Source organism: Brassica rapa, chromosome A09 (assembly GCF_000309985.2).
Source record: "Brassica rapa cultivar Chiifu-401-42 chromosome A09, CAAS_Brap_v3.01, whole genome shotgun sequence".
NCBI classification, from domain to species: domain Eukaryota; kingdom Viridiplantae; phylum Streptophyta; class Magnoliopsida; order Brassicales; family Brassicaceae; genus Brassica; species Brassica rapa.
The window spans coordinates 12,772,806-12,796,232 of record NC_024803.2 but is presented as its reverse complement, the minus strand read 5'-3'; the positions used below and the strand labels follow the sequence as shown (position 1 = coordinate 12,796,232).

Genomic DNA, 23,427 nt, shown 5'->3' with positions numbered 1-23,427 from the left:
CCAAATATGGCAATATTTTTGGACTGATAATTGTTTTTCAATATATCAACAGACAGATTTAAATATTGATCAACAAACCAGACTGGGTAAAAGAAGAAGATGATTTAACTTATGAGGACGAGGAACTCAAGACGGTGAGAAACTGCTTTGCATACATAATTGGAAACCTACAATGTGATATGAAAAATATGCTCCAACATCCAACAAGTTAGAATTTTGGAACGGATTACAAAGACAATGATTGTAATGATAAATGACCATAATCCATGGTCGAGCTTTGCAACATAATTAGAGGTGATAAAGATTTTTCAACTGTGTTTTCCAGACTTCAAAATCTCTTACATCCCAAAAGTGTATAATGAAATTTTTGATTTTTTAGCTAGTATTGAAAGATCTCTTCATAAATTTTTTTATTTTATTGGGTGTTTTATTCTGATCTGGTTACTTATATCATTTCAAATATAATTAATAGAATAGATGTTCATTCTTAAAAAAACGAAGATGAAGAAACATAATGTTTTCTCCAGTTGCTACGCTAATTAAAAATAACATTACATTTGTTATTTAATTACGATATCACTTTTGAATTGGAAGCGTAAGTTTCAAAACTGAAGTGCAAGCTTCCAAAGCTGAAACGCAAGCTTCTAATGCGTTCACTAAATATTTTTTTCGGATATATTGTTCAAACGAACTTCCAAAAGCTTCCAAGAGCTTCTTATGCCGATTTCGGTTTTGTGGAAAGTCGGTGAAGCTTCCGCGATATCAAGACGACTATGGTAGCAATAGATTCCATCTTGCTACGTGTCTTTTGTAATTACTGGGAATTGTAAAATTTTCGTGTTTCCAGTTACATTGTAAAAGTTAGTCTGATTGTGTTTTTTTTTCCCTCAAAGCGTATTCGATTTTTATTCTAACAGTTACTAATTAAAGAACTCGTTGACTTTCCTTGAAAGAAAATTTCGTGGAGACATGTTACAATTTTCTTTCGTTTACCACTTCCTTTAGTGGAAATGTGAAACCATCGAAGGAGTTATCTTATCACGTACCCCCTTATTTGTTTTCTATTGATTTGAAAGGTGCCTACACGTTGACCCAAAAAAAGGAAGAAAGGTACCTACATATATCACAAATAAATAAAAACATCATTTTCTATAGAAGTCAGCTATTTTATAAATAAATAAACAGAGCACAAAAAGTAATCTATGAAATAAAAACCGATTTATGTTGAACATATATACATACTTGATATGTTTGCAAGCTGTGTCTTACGTATTATATGTTTGCATCAGAGTATATACTCAACATCAATATTAGTCAAAACAGTTTTACAGTTAAGGTATAGCAGACATGTGGACTATTTTGATAGCTGTAACGATCACAACATCAATTGCCAAAAAGTCAATGTGTTGCGTGATAATATTTATGATTAGTCCAGCCGCACAACAATACCATAATCAAGTAATTACATTTTCTAGTTATACCTAATATTGTTTAAAAAAAAAAAAGAAGTTATACCTACTATTTTTTCTATATTCTTGCGGACTATAATCCGAGAAGATGGGAAAAGGAAATATGCGGCCTTTTAAACAAGGGAAAATTGCCAAAAAAAAAAAAAAGTATGGTTGTCCTTTTGGTATAAAATCAATTTTGTCAATTTTGTCTTACTTTTACCTTTTTCATTACTGAAACTTAATGAAATAAATAGTTTCACAAATAGAAAAAGTTAAAAAATACAAACAATTAATAAAACACCGATATACACAAAATGGTATTTTTGTTTAGTTGAAAAACTTAATAAATAAAAAATTTAAATAATGTTCTACTAAAATAGATATTGTCTTCTATAAAAAATTGGTTAGTAGAAAATGAATTCTAGATTATACAAGTTCATCTACTTATTTTAGAACGAACAATCTACTTTTAATTAAAATTCTAAATATAAAGAATGTGAATTCTATTAATTGTAAAGATATTTGCTTTTCTCCATAATGCAGTTTCTACTTTTATGAAATACTCTAAAATTCTCGGAATGCAAAATCTAAACACTACTCATACGTCTACATGAGGTAGTAATTGCATTATGAACTTTTGTCATTGTTCTACACAGTGTAGAAGATGTCTTCTACGGATAAGAAAACATGCTTTTTGCGAAATTAAGGAAATTTCAGTTAAAAAAATATTCTAACTTCCTTAAAATGTGTATAGGTCGATTTACCTTGTCAAAAACGTTTTTTTCTTTTTTTTATTAATTTTTTTTTAAAAAACGCTCTTTCTTTTTTGTTAAACCTTTTAATAAAAAATATATTTTTTAATTTTAACGTTTTTAAAACGTTTGTAGAAAAATAAAAATAAAACTTTGTAAAACATTTTTATTAAACTTTAATAAAAATAAAATAAAAATAAAATAAAACTTCATAAGAAAGTTTTTAATAAAGCATTAAATAAACAGTATAAAAAACGTTTTACATAGTTTTTTTTTATAAAAAAATTAAAATGTTTTTGAACTTTTTAGTTTTATTACACTTTTTAATAAAAAAATAAAAATTTTAAATTAAAACATTGTTTTCCTTTTTATTAAACTTTTTAAAGTTTGGTTAAGCTTTTAAATTGTATTTAATGTATTTAATTTGATTAATCAAGGGTTAATTTTGATATTATGAAAAAAATTATACTAAAATGAAAACTTAATGATGGTATTATACTAAATGGACAACCATACTATTTTTTTGTTCCGTTTTGGCAAATTTCCCTTTAAACAATTACTCTATCCATTTCACAAAACGAGCTATTAACAACGGCGAATCCAGGATATTTAATTATTGGATACACTATTATTGATAATAAAATTGAAATACAGTCAAAAGGTAGTTTCAAACTTGGGTTTTTATGGGTGCAACACACCACTTTTCCACCTGTACTAACTGAATTTCTATAATCCTTTACAAGAAAATTACATTATAAATTAATATTACTGGTTCACAAGCTCCCATAGTGGATATCCTGGCTATTATCATTTTTATTTTATTTCAAAACTATCATTTTTATTTACACATAAAATCCTGGTTTTGTTTTACTAATTAATATAAAAGTTATAAATAAAAATATATTTAGAACATTAATATAAGATATAGTAACTCTCTTAATTTTTAATATGTATATAATCATAGAATAACTCTTTAAAACAGAAAAGTATAAAACTGTATTACAACAACTTGGAGAGCTGTTGGCACGCGTCATGTCTACAAATTTATAACTACAACAGTTTCTAATAAAACACCATGTTTAATACGAATTACTAAACTAGAGTTTTGATGTGCACGTCTATACGAATATTTTCTATTTGTTCAAGAGTATCTCCATCATAGTTAATGTTTTGTTTCCACGAATGAACCACCTTAACATGAATCCGTCATCCAGTCTCGAAACGTTTATCATCTTTAAGGTACAAAACAGCTCTTTTATTACCATATTTTAGAAATGTGGAATTTATATTCTTTTTGGATTTCTTGAGAAAGTACAGAAACTTAATAAGTGTGTGTGCCTATATAGAATATAGTGATTTCATAATCAACAAGGTTTAAACATTTTCAAAGATATTAAACTATATTGGATACGTCCAATTTATTTGTGATTATGATTTCAAAATATATTGTAAGATATTAACTAAATTTATCACGGTAACAATATTTATAAATTAGTATATTGTTTGTAAATCTTGAATTAAAAAAAAAAGAATAAAAGGAAGTTAATGTCTCCATATTAGAATATTGTCACTTTGTTTTTGAAGTGGGATAAGTTAGTGTTCGGATATTTTTTAAATTAGTTAGGAAAAATAATTTGAAAATATATAAAATATCATCAATTTACAAAATCATTTATTTCTTAAAAAATATATTAAAAGATATGTTAATGTTTTGTGAAACTACTTTACCGACTTATAGTTGATATATTTACAAATGATTTTCTACCAACATAATAATTTGATTCATATATATTTTTGAAATTTATTTAATATCTGAAAAATCTCTGTTTAGCGTTATCTTTTAGAAGACGATTTGGCAAGATATAATCCGTTGGTAAATAATGTGTAAACTAAACCATAAATGGATTGGAATGTCATAGCTAATGATGTTAATGTGTATATCATGAACAGAAAATTTTAGCTACTGAAGTTTACCCGTAAAATCAGAAAATTTGATGTTCGATCATAGCTAATGATGTTAATGTTGCCAATCATTAACATAAAGTGATTGATATAGGCGAGATAAGAAACCACAAAATTTGATGGTGGTTTATAGTTAACTCAAACATATGTTTGTGATAAATAAAATAAAGTATAAGTCGGATGGTTTAATCGGATGTGTAATATATGAATAGATATAAATAAAGTAAACCAATTTATAGAATATGAAGCTATACCAAACTAAACTAACAAATTTATTTGGTCAAACATCACACATGATAATCATTTTTAATAATTCGATAGCAAATGGACATTTGTTTGTTTTAGAAAATATATTTTGTCAGATTTAATGTAGATGTTAGACTAATTGATTTAAATAGTCAAACAAGTGTTTAGTGATTTAAACCCCAACTATTTCTTAAATCGGATAGAAAATCCTCAACTAAAATTTTATGTTTTAAACCCTCAAAACATTAATGCCATTAATACTTCGTTAACAAAATCATGTTTTCTGAACGGAGACTCCTTAAATTGAAACACGGTGTTTCATATATTCACAGAAACGACACTAGATGCTTACAATCAACGGGTATTGTAGTGATTTAAACCTCCAACTATTTTTAAATTCGATGAAAAACCCCCAACTAAAACTTTATGTTTTTAAACCTCAACTATTAAACCTTCGTAAACATAGTCATCTTTTCTGAACGGGAAACCGTTAATAGTTGAAAGTTTAAAAACATAAAGTTTTAGTTGGGGGTTTTTCATCCGATTTAGTTGGAGATTTAAATCATTAAAATACCAGTTGATTGTAAGTATCTCGTGTCGTTTTTGTGTTTATCTGAAAATACGCGTTTTAATTTAACGGGTCTTCATTCAAAAAGATGACTTTGTTAACAGAGGGTTAACGGCATTACAATTTAATATTTGAAGGCTTAAAAACATAAAATTTTAGTTAATGATCTGATTTAAAAGTAGTTGGGGGTTTAAGTCACTAAAAATCCTCATATTAACTATTAATGAAATGGTTGTACCATTGATTTTTTACAATAGTTTTTTTTAAGTGATTCTATTTTAATAGAGTAGATATGTATTTATGACGTTTACATATTCATAACTTATATACAAATAAGAACATGAATATGTTGCTAAAATTAGGTTTATTTATGAGTATACAATTTCCTTTTGTGAATAATAAGGTAGCCTATTTAGTTTTTTTTTCTTTTTTTTAAAACTGCAGTTTGGCTCAACTGTTTGTTTAAAAAAGAAGGTTAATTTATAAGTTGTAAATATTCATTTTGCTTATAATATAATCTACGCGGTATTAAAGAAACTAGTAACAGATTTATAAGTAACAAACTAAAGAGAATCAATTTATACAAATGTTTACTTCTTATCATTTCTTTGAGAATTGATCGAATTATACAAAAGCATGGGTGCCATTACGATTATCACGTCACACATCACAAAAAGTAAACAAATATAAGAAGAATGACACAAACAAATAACACATACAATTGAAAATATTACGGCGTGGTCACTTCTCAACCTCAGTCTCACCGGAGAGCTCTTCAAGGGACTTTCCTTTGGGTTCAGGGACAAGGAAGGTGAAGAGCATACCGACAAAGTTAATGACACCAAGCATGATCAGAGAGTTCTTGACTCCGATGCCCGGTGGATATCCTGCATCTGTCTTGGTCTTGTCTTGTGGTTGAGCTGCGTATAGGAAACCAAAAGCTCCCACGATGGCTCCGGCCTTGCCTGTTGCGGCTGATATTCCGTGGCATGTGGACCTTAGCCTGGCTGGGAAGATTTCAGCCGGTACGATGAAGGTGGTTGCGTTTGGACCAAAGTTAGCAAAGAAAAAGGTAAGAGAGTACATAACCACGAAACCAATACGATTGTCCGGTTTGATCCAGTGGTCGTAAGGGAAGGCAATCGCAAACATAAAGACGGTCATCATGAAGAAACCCATTAGCTGAATCGCAAACCTTCCCATAATATCAATAAATGCAACCGTGAACCAATAGCCGGGGACGGTACTGCAAAGTGCAATGAGTGTTTGTGCCCTAGCAATCATGAAAACCTCGTGGATTCCGTTCATGGTTGCTGCCTTTGGGATCCATCCAATAGCTGAAAAGATATCTTTTTGAAACAAGTTTTGGCTGTAAAATGCAATGTCAAGCAAGAACCATGTGGAGGTACATCCAAGGAGGGGAAGACCATGACGTTTGGCAAATTCTTTGGAGAACAAGCCATAGTTAAGTCTAGGGTCTTTAACGATATCCTCTGCTCTTTCCTCCATCTCAAGCTCCACTTGTAAGACCTTGGACATGTCTTGTGTGGCCTGTTTGATGTTCTTTGCAACCAAAGCGGTGTAACGAGCAGTTTCGGGCATCTTCATACGCCAGTAGTAAGTCAAAGCTGCAGGTAGAGCGCCAAACATGACGATGATTCTCCAAATATAGTCAGCTTGTGGAGGCGTTGAGAGAGCCCTGTTGACTGCATAGGTCGGAGCTGGAAACTTTTTGTCGAAAATGGAAGAGACAGCAAGTGCCACGAAACCTCCGGCTAAGATACCAACACCTTGCATAGCAAACACGGCAGCGATGAAAGCACCACGAGTCTTCTTGTTAGCGTATTCAGACATAATGGTCGCAGAAAGAGGGTAATCACCTCCAATACCGAATCCCAGCCAAAACCTAAATTAATAAAAAAATAAATTAAATATGTTTATATTTATTTTTTGACTAGTCATATCTAGTCCAAACCAGTAATTTTTAAAACATGCGTATTCACTATGAGATTATTATTAAAACATGTTTAAGTATATAATTATAATGATAATTGTACCTGAAGAAGCAAAGGGTGGTCATGACACCCTTGGCTTTGTTACCAAAAGATAGACCAGAAGCCACGGAGCACACGATCATCATGATCAAAGTGATACCATACACTTTTTTCCTTCCGAGCTTGTCACCCAGCCATCCAAAGAAAAGCTGACCAGCAAGGGTTCCACAAAGGGCCACACCGTTGACCGCCGCCGCAACATGAGGGGGAAGTGAACCAGGCTTTTCTGACAACGGATTGAAGTAGTATAGGCGGCCAAGAAGCTTGGTCACCAAGGAGACACAAAACAGATCATAAGCATCTGTAAAGAAACCCATACCGGCGATGACGATCGCCGTGAAATGGTAAAGTTGCGTTTTCGCAACATCGAGTGCCTTCAGCACTCCTAGTTGTTGTTCAGCCATCTTAGCCTCTCTCTTCTCTCCTGTTTACGTGCAGTTACAAAAGTTAATACTGTGTATTTTTTGTTTGTTATTGTAAGTATTGTATTTTTAATGATAAGTAGGCATTTTGTCCGCGATGCGGACTTAAACATTTTCATAAATTTTTGAAAAGTTATTTGTACACTATATTCATTAGTAAAATAAATGTTAAAATATCTCAATATTTTATTTTTAATTATATAATTAAAAAAATTATTTGATTAAGATTTAATTATATAATTTATGTTTTTAACGTTTTACTAAAATACTTTTTTCAGATAACAATACAATATATATATATATAGAAATTATCTTTTTTAATTATATTTTTAGATTTTGGATAATTCAATATTCTATTTTTAATTATATAATTAAGAATTTTATTTAATTAATATTTAGTTATATAATTTATGTTTTAACTTTTTACTTATAGACTTTTTCAGATAACAATAAAATATATACAGAAGTTATCTCTTTTTTAAATTATATTTTAATTATATAATTTATGTGTTTAACGTTTTACTAATATACTTTTTTAGATAACAATACAATATATATATATATATATAGAGAAATTATCTTTTTTAATTATATTTTTAGATTTTGGATAATTGAATATTCTATTTTTAATTATATAATATGAATTTTATTTAATTAATATTTAGTTATATAATTTATGTTTTTAATATTTTTTTTTTCAGATAAGAATACAATATATACAGAACTTATCTATTTTTTAAATTATATTTCAGATTTTGGATAATTCTTACTATTCTTAAAATTTCGTTTTTATTTTTTAAATTTATTTATACATTTTATTCATTAAGAGTATAAACGATATTAACCACTCTAACTTTCAACGTGAGAGCTCCATTATGAAAATTTAATTTGCAAATAATAGTATAGATAGATAGATAGATAGGATCAAAACTTAATAGTAAGATTTTTTTGTAATGTAAGACTATTAAAATATACATAATAAAATACTTTTAAGTGTGTGCGAAATTTGGATGAAGATACAATACACTTTTTTTCTAAATGAAGATACAATTAACTTGTAATTAATCTTACCGTTACGTTGTGTTAACGTTGGCGAAGGAGAAGGACGAGGCAAAAGGAGAAAAAAGTATTTGATAGAGAGAGGTAGGGAAAAGTGGTTGTGGTTGTGGTTTTACAGACGTCGGGAATTTATAGAGGAGATCGGAGAAGCTTAGTCTCTTGCATCTTAAGGGTATATCCAAAATTTATTTTAGTTTATTTTAATCTTCATCACTTTCTTATTTTTTTTTTGAAAAAGGGGTTAATCACTTTTTTAATTTCTCTTTCTTCTTTCCATATGTTATGCTCTGCACATAGTCTCTATTTCTTTTGAAATCTCCTATTAGTCTATTTTATCAGTGACAACTCTTTCTGATCCATAACCATGGACTAATTATGTATTTGATACAACCAGTCTATACTTTATAAAAATTGAAATTATAAACCATTGAGAATTTTTATGATTTTTAAACCACCAATCAAAATATAACAAACAGTTATTTAAAATTATTATGTTTAAAACTGTCAGTATTTTCAAAAAATTGCTTTTCAAAATAAAACAGGAGAAGCTAAGTTAATAATAAATAAAATAGAAACCACTAAATTAATTACTGCATTTCCAAAATTTCATTTGAAGAAAAAGGAAAATTTTCATTACGAAAAGCTTTTGTATTTTGATATCGCCATATCAATTTAGTATACCATAAACACACAACTTTCTATTATTTAACGTTGACGAGCTTTGGATTGTTAAGTAACTTGGTTTAAAGGCACCTCAGTACACTATATCGTATGGGCATACGGATACATATTTATTGCTTTTCGTATATCAGAAAAATGATTAATATGTGGACTGCACCTTTACTTGAGAATTAATATGTATATTTTCATAGATTCGGGATCCCATAGGTTAATTAAAAAAAAATTATGCTATTCACTCTTTTCTTAGTTAAAGTTTTTTAAATGTTAAATTCACATTTGATATTTAATAATGCTATTTTCCTTAGATAGATTGATCATACTTTTTAGATTACAATTTAATACTGTGGTTCACATTTTTATGCAATTCAGATGATTTAGTAATTAAATACAAATAATTTTGGGCCTTTTCAGTTTTATTTATTATATTTATAATTTTTTATATATATAAAATTTTAAATTTATAAAAAATTGGACCGCTTAAGTATTATTATACGGTTTACGGGGACACAGACTTGGACCCGGGGCAGTCGCACCGCTTGTCTCCCTAATAAGCCGGCCCTGGTAACAGTTACACAAACATTGAAAAACTTAAGTTGTATTTACCCTAAAGCATAAGCAGATATAATGGCAGAGATATCCCACCGATAAATTATGATTCTTCAATGGTTTACGGTGATCCTGAATCTCTTAGGATCATGTTGTGTAAATAAATATGGCAATATTTTTGGACTGATGAAAGAAAATTTGATAAATCAACAAAACAGATTTAAACATTGATCAACAAACCAGATTGGGTAAACGAAGAGGGAGAAACGTAATGTTTTATACAGTAAGAATATTGTTTAATATATAGTTAGTGAGACAAGTTGTGAAATATCTTGATGGAATACATGATTGTTTTATGCAAATATTTAAGATTAAAATGATTGTTTAATCCTTACCAAAATTATTTACATTTTGATTGATGAGTTTGCATGTAGTGTGGATTATTGAGAGTGTTCACATAAAATTTAAAATAACTAATCAAAACATGACTGTTTATCTTAATTTATTATCAAAATTAAATATTTACAGAAAGTATCTTTTAAAATAAAACAAAAATTAGTATTAACATTTGATAAATTACTTAACACATGGTAACTGTTATGGTAAATAGAAAATCAAAAATAGTGATACTAACAAAATAAATTACGTCTTCTAATGTATAATAGATCCAAAATACATTTTATACCAAAATAAAATGGTAAATTAATGCAAAATAGTTAAATTATTAAAAACATATAATAAAAAGTCACTTAATGTATAAAAAACCTTTAAAATATATAATATATTGGGTGTGAATATAAATAATTTTCTAAATTTTATAATATGATTAGAAAATTAATCTCAAAAATAAATAATAACGAAGAATAACTAAAATATATCCATGTGTGGACGAGATGGACTATTATTTTTTCTATAAAACATGAATATTAATATAATATTATAATAACATGTGAATGCTTATTAGAAATAAATATTAAGATTTATATTCACATCGATTTTACTAATTGAGGATAAAATTATTTAACCTATGAAAATATTTCATATGTTGATATCTTTAAAGAGAAGTGACATCTAAATTTATTAATTGTTATTACTCGCCACAAAATCATACTCAATAAGGATCAGTTGTTATGGCGTTAAAATATATGTTGGGGCTATAAATTTTAAAGAGTGCTCAACATAATTTAAATTATCAATTAAAACAGATATAAGTTGTTAATTTACCTTAATGCTTTTAAAAATATAAAATTTTCTAGAACAAATTTATTTAATTTAGATGAAAATAATAAAAAATAAAATAAATTAATAAAAATTAATCATTAAAATTAATATGTTTGATATAGATACTAAATTGTTGAAAATTAGCATAAAATTAATATATATATATATATATATATATATATATATATATATATATATATATATATATATTGAAGAGTATAAAGGCATATATCTAATAATTTAGTTAAATAAACCATTTAAAATTTTCACATAAGATTTAAAACTACGATAGGGCTAATTTAGAACTAGATTTAACCGGGGACACACAACATTTTTCACTATGTTTTATAATTAATTAGGGGCCACTTTCATTGATTAACCATAAAAAAAATGAAGAATTAGATGGGGCACTTACCCCCGTAAGTCGCTTACTACGTCTGCCACCGATAACTACCATTCAAAACCTATCAAATCATTATAATTTTTTTATATAGTTTTCTAAAATGTCAATTTTTTTAGGAAAATAATTAGTTTGAAAATAAAATAGGATTCCATTTAAACTAAATTAAAGTAACCACCCCCCCCCCCCCCCCCCCTTCCCCATTAGAAGAGAATTATTTTGATATATATATATATATTAATACGGAAATTTAACATCAAAGTAAATAATAATTTTCATAAAAGATTTAAAATTTTGAAATTAAATCTATAAAAAAATATACACATTTATTTTAAAATTAAAGCTACATAGTATTAAAAATCTACAATGACTTTAAAAGTATCAATATTTCCAAAACAATATTTTGAAAGGAAAAAAGAAATTATTATCAAATAATGTAAACAGACATAGGATAATATGGAATACAATAAATTCTAATAATGTTTTGACATATTTCCAGATGTTTAAGTTATGTAAAATTATATTTCAATGGTTGATTTATGTATTATTTTGGAATCTTTTGCACATATATTATAGTTTGTTTGTAAGAGTTTGGTTGACGAACTTCTCATAATATGTCGATAGTTTTTAACTTCAACACAGATTGTATATATCGGAGTGATGTTTATGGTGTTAGTAACATGGTACATACTAGTTCATAGATGTTTTCATGTGAATCATATAATTTATTTAGTTTTTGATACATTATATTTGTCTAGATTTGTAACCACGAAGTGATGTATAGTTCATATAGGTAACAATCATTTTTTCTAAAAAGAATTGACTTTATATACATGTCAATTTTCTGGAAAGAAAGTCAAAGAGATTAATAAACTTATATTTCAAAGTATGTTAAACCATGGAAATATTGTATATATTAAATTAGAATGTATGATGTATATATATATATATATATATATGTGTGTGTATGTGTTTGATAACAATATTGCTAAACAAATAAGAATAAAAAGAAATTAATGTGAAATTTAATATAAATTTTATTTTTATTTCTAAATTAGTTGTACAGGCCATAAATAATAATCTAAATTTATTATATGTTATACTTTTTTCAAAAAATATTGAAAAATTGACTGGTTTCACTTCTTTTCTTTTTACCGAGCCAGTTATTTCTTTGACTTTAAAGACATTTACAAATGTTTTATTTAAAACAAAACTAGTAAGATAATCCATTTTATTTGGGAGACTTATTGTCAACAAACAGTTACATAAATAGAAAAATAAAATTATATTTTAAATACATTTAAATATAAAATTAATTTAATATTTGAGAATTTTAAAGTTATTAGAAACATAAACTAAATGATAAAAACTGATTCGCGCGTAGCGAAAATATAGAAAACTAGTTTATACTATATGAAAATTGAGGCTATATAAATAATAGGACTTAAACCACTAATTGTTGTTTTCAAAGTGTCAAAACTTACAAAATATTTTTCGAAAAATAAAATAAGTATTATACAAAATAAGGCAAACTAACAAAGTAAAACATCAGAAAGGAATAAAATTAAGATACATACTATTTTTGAAAATTAACATAAAATTAATAACTATATTTTAACAAAGAATGATTTTTATTTAAAATCACAAATACACTATAATATAAAAATTGAGGCGATAATCCATCGAGGATCTACACATAGGATTTAAAACTATCAATCATAATAAACCCAATCATTATTTTCAAAATGTCAAAACTTCCAATATATATATATATATATAATAAAATATATATTTATACAAAATAAGGTAAATCTGTACTATAAAAATTGAAACTATAAGCCATATCTAGGTAGATTTAAAATCATCAATCAAAATATGAGAAATCATCTTCTCAGTTTACTGTTTCCAAAAATGTAAAATTTTCCAAAACTATTTCCTTTATAATAAAATATAAATGATTTAAAATTTACCCTTAAATTATAGTAATATTTTCATAAATACTTTAAATATGTGATAAAAATATCAAACTAATTCTCCTAAATCATTCATAATGTTTAAGAATAATTTATTGAATATTTATAGAAAATATTTATAGAAGTTGAGAAACTCATTTCATCCTTTAAATACTAAATCCTAAATCCTAAACAATAATCACTAAACCCTAAAGATAAATTTAGAGTATTTTTGATTGAGTGTATTTTAAAAGTAGTAGCTAACTTAAGATATTTTTAAAAAAAATTCTGAATGCAACTTATACATTTACATATACAAACAAAGATACATCTGAATTTTAGTTATTTTAAATTGTTTAGTTTTATTAAAAATCCTTGATATCTAGACGACAATGGTAGCAGAAGATTCCATAATGCTACGTGTCTTTTGTAATTACCGGCAAGTTTAGTATTTTATTTTGGTATTTTCAATTACATTGTAAAAGGTATTCTGATTGTGTTTTTTTCCACAAAGCGTATTTGATTTTTATTCTAACAATTACTGAAAAACTAGTTGACTTTCCTTATAAGAAGATGTCGTGGAAACATGTTACAATTTTCTGTTCTTTACCACTTCCTTTACTGGAAATGTGGAAAGCATCTAAGAAGTTATCTTATCACGTATCACGTATCACGTATCACGTATCTCCGTACTAAAGTCCACCTTCTTTGTTCTATTGTTTTGAAAGGTACTTACATATATCACAAATAAATAAAAACATCATTTTCTATAGAAGTCAGCTATTTTACAAATAAATAAAAAGAGCACAGAAACTAATCTATAAAATAAAAACCGATATATGTTGAACATATATACATACCGGACCGGTTACTGGATACGTTTGCAAGCTGTGGCCTACGTATTTTATATATATGTTATTTGCATCAGAGTATATACTCCACATTAATATTAGTCAAAACTGTTTTACAGTTAAGGTATAGCAAATATGTGGAGTATTTTGATAGCTGTAGCGATCAAAACATCAATGGCCAAAACGCCAGTGTGTTGCGTGATAATATTTTATGATTAGTGCAGCCGTGCAACTATCATTTTTTTTGGGTTAAATTGTAAATATCATATAAATGAAAGAAAGATTTTACAAGAACAAAACCTTAAGTTTTGATACATCTTGGCAAAAAGAAAGGAAAAAACAAGATGAATCAAGAACATCCTATGCAAAGGACAGCAAAAGCTTTAAACTAACCACAGCACCATTAGAGAGGTAAACTGCTTTGTGGATCTCCTAGAGGAGATTACATTTCTTATCTCCCTATCAATAGCCCTGAAAACAGAGGAAGGAGAAAGAGAGGCATTGTTATGAATCAAGTTATTCCGCGCAACTATCATAGTCGAGTAATTACATTTTTCTAGTTATACCTGATATCTTTTTTCTATATTCTTGTGGATTATTATCCAAGAAGGTGGGAAAAGTAAAAAAAAAAAGGGTGGAAAAAGTAAATACGCCTTTTAAGTAATTACTCTATCCATTTCACAAAACGAGCTGTTAAATTTTGAATTCTACTTCACAAGTATCATTTTGTATTTTAATTCGTAGTTCAAAGAAAATCCTGTTTTAGTTTTATTAATTTAATATGAAAGTTAGAAAGAAAATTCTATTTAGAATATTAAATATAAGATATAGTTACTCTGCTAATTTTTAATATGTATACAATTGTAGAATAACTCTTAAAAAAACATATCTTTATAATATTATTTGAGAAGTCAATTTTCGACATGTTACACTTACGTTAATTCTTGGATGGTGAATTATGCTCATAACCTTAATAAATTAAACTTATTATCTAAGTCCTATTATCAAAATTTTCATTTTATTTTTATAGATATTTATTTATTTATTTTAAAATAAAAATATGGGATATATATATATATATGTTTAAATTTATTTGGAATGTTTTTTATGAACAATTCTTACGTTAGTTTTTTTTTCAAAATTCAATAATACATGTATACTGGATTATTAAAATTAGTTCAACAAGTAATTACCTTTAAAATATTGTTTGATATATATGTATGTATGTATATATAATAAATTATACATACAAAATATATTATTTATTTTATACTTTTAATAATTATGAGATTTTTATTTACAAAATATTTGCGGATTACAAACATTTATAATTTTCTTTTCAAAATAAAAATTACTAATTATTTAATTTTAAAGATTAGGAGAAATGATTTCTGTTTTTAGTTTCTTCTTTTTCTAATGTTAGTTTTAGACAAATTATACAAATTATATAAAAATTTATAAAGAAACTTACAAATGTAAGATGAATAACCAAACAAAATGAAAATAACAAAATTACTCACATTTTGGCATAATTAGAACCAAGAAAAATAGTTAGTTCAATTTTACTGAATTGTTGTAATTAAATATGTTTTAAAGTAAATAATCAAATTGGCATGATATCTTCTATCTAAAAGGCTAAAATTATATGTCAAATTAAGTTAAAAGGCTCACGGACCTCTACAGCTCAGTTCAGTAGATGTGAATGGGTTTGGATAGACAGTTCGAGGAAGATTCAACTTTTGGGGACGTGTAACTTAAGAAGGCATGAAGTTGTTTTGCATACAGAAGTAAAAGAATTTCAATGGGCTATGAAGAGCATGATTCAATGTTCGACATATCAAATATTTGGAACAAATTGTAAGGATTTGATTGAAATTTTAAAGTATCATCATGCATGCCAAGTTTCGCAACAGAATTGGAGGAGGTAAATACTCTTCAGATATGCTTTCCGGACTTAAAGAGGAAAAATAGAATTTCTGATTATTTAGTTAGCACTGCAAGGTTTTTCCATAGAGAGTTTTGTGTCATTGATTATTCTATTTCGTTCTGATTACCCAGTCCACTTCAAGTTTGACTAATTGAATAGATGTTTGTTGTTAAAAAAACTAAGTTAACCGTATAATTAAAAATTCTATTTAATTTTTAAATATAGAACTTATAATCATCTTAAATTTTATAATTCGTGAAAGCAAAACATTAATTAAATATTATGATTAAGTTATTTATATTTCAATATGATTATGATTATTTAGAATATCCTTGATTATATTGATTAGTGCAGCTCTAATTAAATTAACCCTATAATCTAATTTTAATATATTCAAAACCAGGATAAATTATGCTTTAGCTGAAAATTATATAAAATATAATATACCAAAAATAAAAAATTGAGCCAATTTAAATGGTTAAATCACATATTAAAATGAGATAGCAACATAATTTTATTTAAAAGTAATATTATATATATTCATACATATATATTATAAAACAATTGAAAATTGATTAACAATTGAAAATAACACATCACTAAATTAGGTTTATTTATGAGTATACAATTTTCTTTTGTGAATAATAAGTTACCCCAGTTCTTTTGTCTGACGCTGCGATCAGCGTTAACCACATCTATTCCCATGGCAAATTCACGACTGACGGTAGAAAAACAACTTCTTTTCAGCAGCTGCGGCCAACAATAAAAAATAAATCAGACGCTGAAAATTGTAGCGTCAACGGTCTCTTGAGATTACGGGCAAAAAGGCACCGCTGCGTCTTACATCTGTAACCATGGCGTCAAAAGCACTGAACATTGTAGTGCATTTTTTTTGACGCCGCCGCTAATCGCAGCGTCGGAGAAAAGAACAGGGGTAAGGTAGAGTATTTAGTTAAAAACTGCAGTTTGGCTCAACTGTTTGTTTAAAAAAAAATTGGTTAATTTATAAGTTGTAAATATTCACTTTTCTTATAATATAATCTACGCGGTATTAAAGAAACTAGTAACAGATTTATAAGTAACAAACTAAAGAGAATCAATTTATACAAATGTTTACTTCTTATCATTTCTTTGAGAATTGATCGAATTATACAAAAGCATGGGTGCCATTACGATTATCACGTCACACATCACAAAAAGTAAACAAATATAAGAAGAATGACACAAACAAATAACACATACAATTGAAAATATTACGGCGTGGTCACTTCTCAACCTCAGTCTCACCGGAGAGCTCTTCAAGGGACTTTCCTTTGGGTTCAGGGACAAGGAAGGTGAAGAGCATACCGACAAAGTTAATGACACCAAGCATGATCAGAGAGTTCTTGACTCCGATGCCCGGTGGATATCCTGCATCTGTCTTGGTCTTGTCTTGTGGTTGAGCTGCGTATAGGAAACCAAAAGCTCCCACGATGGCTCCGGCCTTGCCTGTTGCGGCTGATATTCCGTGGCATGTGGACCTTAGCCTGGCTGGGAAGATTTCAGCCGGTACGATGAAGGTGGTTGCGTTTGGACCAAAGTTAGCAAAGAAAAAGGTAAGAGAGTACATAACCACGAAACCAATACGATTGTCCGGTTTGATCCAGTGGTCGTAAGGGAAGGCAATCGCAAACATAAAGACGGTCATCATGAAGAAACCCATTAGCTGAATCGCAAACCTTCCCATAATATCAATAAATGCAACCGTGAACCAATAGCCGGGGACGGTACTGCAAAGTGCAATGAGTGTTTGTGCCCTAGCAATCATGAAAACCTCGTGGATTCCGTTCATGGTTGCTGCCTTTGGGATCCATCCAATAGCTGAAAAGATATCTTTTTGAAACAAGTTTTGGCTGTAAAATGCAATGTCAAGCAAGAACCATGTGGAGGTACATCCAAGGAGGGGAAGACCATGACGTTTGGCAAATTCTTTGGAGAACAAGCCATAGTTAAGTCTAGGGTCTTTAACGATATCCTCTGCTCTTTCCTCCATCTCAAGCTCCACTTGTAAGACCTTGGACATGTCTTGTGTGGCCTGTTTGATGTTCTTTGCAACCAAAGCGGTGTAACGAGCAGTTTCGGGCATCTTCATACGCCAGTAGTAAGTCAAAGCTGCAGGTAGAGCGCCAAACATGACGATGATTCTCCAAATATAGTCAGCTTGTGGAGGCGTTGAGAGAGCCCTGTTGACTGCATAGGTCGGAGCTGGAAACTTTTTGTCGAAAATGGAAGAGACAGCAAGTGCCACGAAACCTCCGGCTAAGATACCAACACCTTGCATAGCAAACACGGCAGCGATGAAAGCACCACGAGTCTTCTTGTTAGCGTATTCAGACATAATGGTCGCAGAAAGAGGGTAATCACCTCCAATACCGAATCCCAGCCAAAACCTAAATTAATAAAAAAATAAATTAAATATGTTAATATATATTTTTTGACTAGTCATATCTAGTCCAAACCAGTAATTTTTAAAACATGCGTATTCACTGTGCGATTATTATTAAAACATGTTTAAGTATATAATTATAATGATAATTGTACCTGAAGAAGCAAAGGGTGGTCATGACACCCTTGGCTTTGTTTCCGAAGGAGAGACCCGAAGCTACGGAGCACAAAATCATCATGATTAAAGTGATACCATACACTTTTTTCCTTCCGAGCTTGTCACCCAGCCATCCAAAGAAAAGCTGACCAGCAAGGGTTCCACAAAGGGCCACACCGTTGACCGCCGCCGCAACATGAGGGGGAAGTGAACCAGGCTTTTCTGACAACGGATTGAAGTAGTAGAGGCGGCCAAGAAGCTTGGTCACCAAGGAGACGCAAAACAGATCATAAGCATCTGTAAAGAAACCCATACCGGCGATGACGATCGCCGTGAAATGGTAAAGTTGCGTTTTCGCAACATCGAGTGCCTTCAGCACTCCTAGTTGTTGTTCAGCCATCTTATTAGCCTCTCTTGTCTCTCCTGTTTACGTGCAGTTACAAAAGTTAATACTGTGTATTTTTTGTTTGTTATTGTATGTACTGTATTTTTCATAAATGATAATATAATCAAAACTTAAGATGAATTTTTTTTAAATCTGAGGTAATTATAATATACACAATCAAATAGTTTTAAGCGAGTGCAAACAATTTTTTTAATTATATATAAATTTCTCTTATATATATATATTTTTTGTTTCTTTCTCTTACATATATATATGTGTGTGTGTCTGCGAAAGTTCTATGAAGATACAATAAGCTGTGAGTAATCTTACCGTGAAGTTATGTTAACGTTGGCAAAAGAGAAGGATGAGGTAGGGAGAAGTGGTTGTGAATGTGATTGTGGTTTCACAGACTTTGGAAATTTATAGATGAGATCGGAGAAGCTTAGTCTGAGGCATCTTAAGGGTATATCCACATTTTTATTTAGTTTAAATTACTTTATTCCTCCACTTTTTTAAAATAAATTTCCATCACTTTCTTAACTTTTATTTCTTGTTCTTTGCAGTATGTTATGGTCTGCACATAGCTTATTGTTATTTTAATAATCTACTACATCTTGACCTGCGCAACCGCGTCGGTGTTATTTTCAGTTTTATATGCATATATATTTATTTTAGATTATTACTAGTATACATTTTTAATTTTAATCATATATTTAAATATTTATATAACCATTTAAAATACAATAAATTATATTTTACATGTTATAAATAACTAATTGTTTAAAACTAGTACATGTATTTATTGTTTTTTATTATATATTTATCTTATAGTATTTGCATTAAGTTATTAAAAAAATATGTGCATGAAAAACTATATTTGAAAATTATTTTGTATTGAATTTATATTAAATTTTTACTTGCCCTTCAAAAATGGATTTTCTTTTAGCAATATTTTTTACATTAATTCATTTTACATAATATTTTGTTTTATTACAAAAGCTTAAGATATGTTAATTTTTATATGTGTATTATATATTCTGCTAATGTTAGGCCGTCATGTCATCATATTAGAATTTTTAACATAAATGAAGCTAAAATTTATAAATTTATCAATTTAATACACTTTTATGATATTTAGTTCAATATAATAATTTTAACATCATTGCATAATAATATCTCATTACTAATTAAGAAATTAGTGAATATATATATACTTAAACTTTTTGAAAATTAAGATATTGTTAAAATATTTAGATCAACATAATAATTTCATTTTAATATGATTGATTGTGATTATGTTATAGATAAAAGGAAAATTGCCACAAATACCACATTCATAGTGCCACTTTTTATGTTTATACTAATCAATTTTACATTTATTTTAAATGAAAGGTAAAAGACAGTTATATTTCTAGGGTTAACTAATCTAAACTTAAGGTTTAGAGTTGAGGGCTGAAATATACTTTTTGGAATGTGAAATTTAGGATTTTAATAAATATATAAATAAATACTTAAAAATATTAAAAATATTAAAAATTTTAAAAAATAGTTTCAAACATAATTTTCGATTTTGAAAAAGAAATTTTGAAGAAAATAAAATAAAAATTCAAAAATAATCAAAAAAAAATTATAAAAAAGTTCGAATTTGAAAAAGTGTAATACGAAAACATAAAAAAAAAATATTTTTTATTTTTTATTTATTTAAATAATGATGTATTATATATATAGATAACAAGGGAATAAGAGTCTTTTGCCACTTAAAAAATAATAAATTTTTGAAAATGTTCCTTTAGTGGTGGTAAAGATGAAAAGTGGTACCATGAAAGTGGTAAACATAAAATTTCCCCTAGATAAAAATGGGATATAATATTTATTTTTTATTTTATAAACGATAACATAATATATTAATGTATATTAATATTTCAAAACTAATTATGAAATTAGTAAAATATTTACATAGTTTTTTTAAATTAAGATCTTGTTAAAATATTTTTAAAATTAATTTTCAAAAAATTTAATATATATATATATCAGATATATATATATATATATATATATACATTTTAAATCAAAACATGTCAAAAGATATTATAATTAAAGTAGTTCAAAGATTCTATATATTATTAGTCTTATTAAAGACATTTAATAAAATTTCTTAAGGGTGGTCCAACTTAAAAAATCACACATGAAAGAAGTTATGACTTCTATTTTAATAGAGTAGATTACTAGATGATAACCCGTGCGCATGCGCGGATGAGTTTTTTATACTAATGTTTGTTTATTAAATGGTTTTAACATTAGTTGTCCAAAAAAAATGGTTTGAACATTATGCAACACTACAATCTTTATCGATTGTAAAATGACGAATACAAATATTAGTCTCTTAAATGTATCATCGTTGTTGAATAGTTAACGTATTACATCTCATTTTAATTATTTTTAAGACTTCATATACACAAAAGGAAATTAAGTGTTTTGAGGCCGATAAAAATCACAAAAACCAGATAGGCAAGATCGATTGTAAAATGACGAAAGGGGATTAGGTTTTCTGCTCTCGATTTGTTTACTATTAACTCTATATAAGTAATAAGTGATTTCATTTTCTACCTTCTTTAGATATGTGCTTTTGTTCTCGTTTCTATTTTATTGATATGAGTTTTGTTTCTTTTTTAACTTTTTGTGGGAATTCAGTGAATTACCGAAGTGTCAATTTAAGAAGATGGACATTTGTAAAAAATAGTTCTACTCCAGATACATATCTAAAAATCAAATTTTTGAAGAAAATCACTGGCAACCTCTATATACAGGTTAATGATCAAATCTAATATATCAAGCTGTTATAATATATAAGTGGAGGCTCGAAATATAAATGTATGTCTAGTATATATTCAACAATTCGGTTAAAAATCATCTAACTCTAGAACAGAAAAACAAATTATTTATTTTATTAACCTCCGCTTTTGAGGTCTAAGAACTATTTGATTTATTAAATGATAAACCATAAAACTTATAATAAATAGTACATATATCTTATTCTTACAAATATAATAGCTATACTAGATTTTGACCAGCGCTTGAAAAGCACGGGGTTTTTGGATTATATTATAATACAAAGTCTTATTATATCAAAAAATATAATTTTTAATAATCTATGAATTAGTTTATTTGAGATTTTATATGTACACTTTTACGTAAGTTTCTCTTATGCATGAGAATTATATCCGGATCAAAAAAACAAACCGACCCGAAAATAAAGGTTTAGATCAGGTCTAGAGAGGATAACCTATTGGGATTTTTTAGGATCCGTATGTCTTTGTTTGAGTACGGGTCCTACCCTACACCCGATCATAAATATGTTGTGTTTATTGGGTATATTTGGATATTTTGGAGATGTTTCCGGTATTATGGATATTTTTTTTTTAGTTTTTGGTTTACGAATCTAGTTTTTGATTCAAGTTAAATTTTCAAATTACAAAAAGTTGGGTATTTTTCAGTTCATCGTGTCAGATTTTAAATAAGATATTGAATTTTTAGGTATTTGAATTTTTTGGGTATTTGTTTGGAGTTTCAAATATTTTTCAGATTTTTTAGATAATTTGATTTTTTTATGATCCTAAATACCCGAACATATGTGGATCTATTACGTACATATCAGGTCCAACAACCGTTTGATATAGATTTTTAATGTTATTGTACAAAAACATGGTTGATGAAATATTTTTCTGAGTAAAGGTATCATAAAGAATAATATTAGGATCTATTAAAAATATTAAAAATATTGTATGGTTAAAATAATTAATGGTATTACCAAAAAAAAATAGTTATACATGACTCTAACAACTATTTTATATTAGATTTTTTAAGACATTTTCTCTTTTAATAGTATTGATTCGTTTTAAGTGAAAAGTATATTAAAGTATAATATCTAAACCAATCATTTTCAAAATCGTGAATAATCAATACTACTATCGTGAAGTCGGGTTAACTTTAATAGAACCAATGAATTTCTACATTTTTGTGAAGGTAACCTGAATAATCAGAAAACTCGTTTTTAAATATGAAAATATCTATCAAACTGTAGACGTTTGAAAATTTAGTATATGATATAAGATTTTAGTGGAAAAGTTTATATATGATATGATTACTTTATTATAAAGGAAAGAGGAAGTTAGAATGTACACATATATGTCGTGTAACTTATCTTGCTCTAAATCATATATTATATGATAAAAGTGATAATGTAAAATATTAGTTTCAATGCTTTTACGATTAAAAATCAAAATGGTAAATATAGTAATAGTAGTGATTAGGATTTAGGAGTGAAATTTGCATAAATAAAGGAACTGAATAAATTATTGTTAGAGAAATA

The 23,427-nt window shown here is 27.6% G+C and overlaps 2 protein-coding genes across 2 annotated transcripts; both read right to left on the bottom strand.

Annotated features, from left to right (window-relative positions):
* Nucleotides 1–900: 900 nt before the first annotated feature.
* On the bottom strand, nt 901–7,752 carry LOC103839238 (probable inorganic phosphate transporter 1-3). Its single transcript, XM_033280666.1, has 2 exons — nt 7,037–7,752; nt 901–6,885 (listed from the first exon to the last, which is right to left on the bottom strand). Exons 1-2 carry the CDS (start codon nt 7,435–7,437, stop codon nt 5,721–5,723), a joined length of 1,566 nt encoding a protein of 521 aa, XP_033136557.1. The 5' UTR covers nt 7,438–7,752; the 3' UTR covers nt 901–5,720.
* Nucleotides 7,753–8,405: 653 nt separating this feature from the next.
* Nucleotides 8,406–20,646, bottom strand: LOC117128376 (probable inorganic phosphate transporter 1-3). The gene is made up of 2 exons (XM_033280612.1): nt 18,673–20,646; nt 8,406–18,521 (listed from the first exon to the last, which is right to left on the bottom strand). The coding sequence occupies exons 1-2, from the start codon at nt 19,071–19,073 to the stop codon at nt 17,357–17,359; spliced, it is 1,566 nt and encodes a 521-aa protein (XP_033136503.1). The 5' UTR covers nt 19,074–20,646; the 3' UTR covers nt 8,406–17,356.
* Nucleotides 20,647–23,427: the final 2,781 nt, after the last annotated feature.

Excerpts from the sequence above, each read along its gene's own strand:
- LOC103839238 (XM_033280666.1), bottom strand. The coding sequence starts at position 7,437 with ATGGCTGAACAACAACTAGGAGTGCTGAAGGCACTCGATGTTGCGAAA. Across the intron at positions 6,886-7,036 it reads ACCACCCTTTGCTTCTTCAG|GTTTTGGCTGGGATTCGGTA; the intron begins GTACAATTATCA and ends TTATTAATTTAG.
- LOC117128376 (XM_033280612.1), bottom strand. The coding sequence starts at position 19,073 with ATGGCTGAACAACAACTAGGAGTGCTGAAGGCACTCGATGTTGCGAAA. Across the intron at positions 18,522-18,672 it reads ACCACCCTTTGCTTCTTCAG|GTTTTGGCTGGGATTCGGTA; the intron begins GTACAATTATCA and ends TTATTAATTTAG.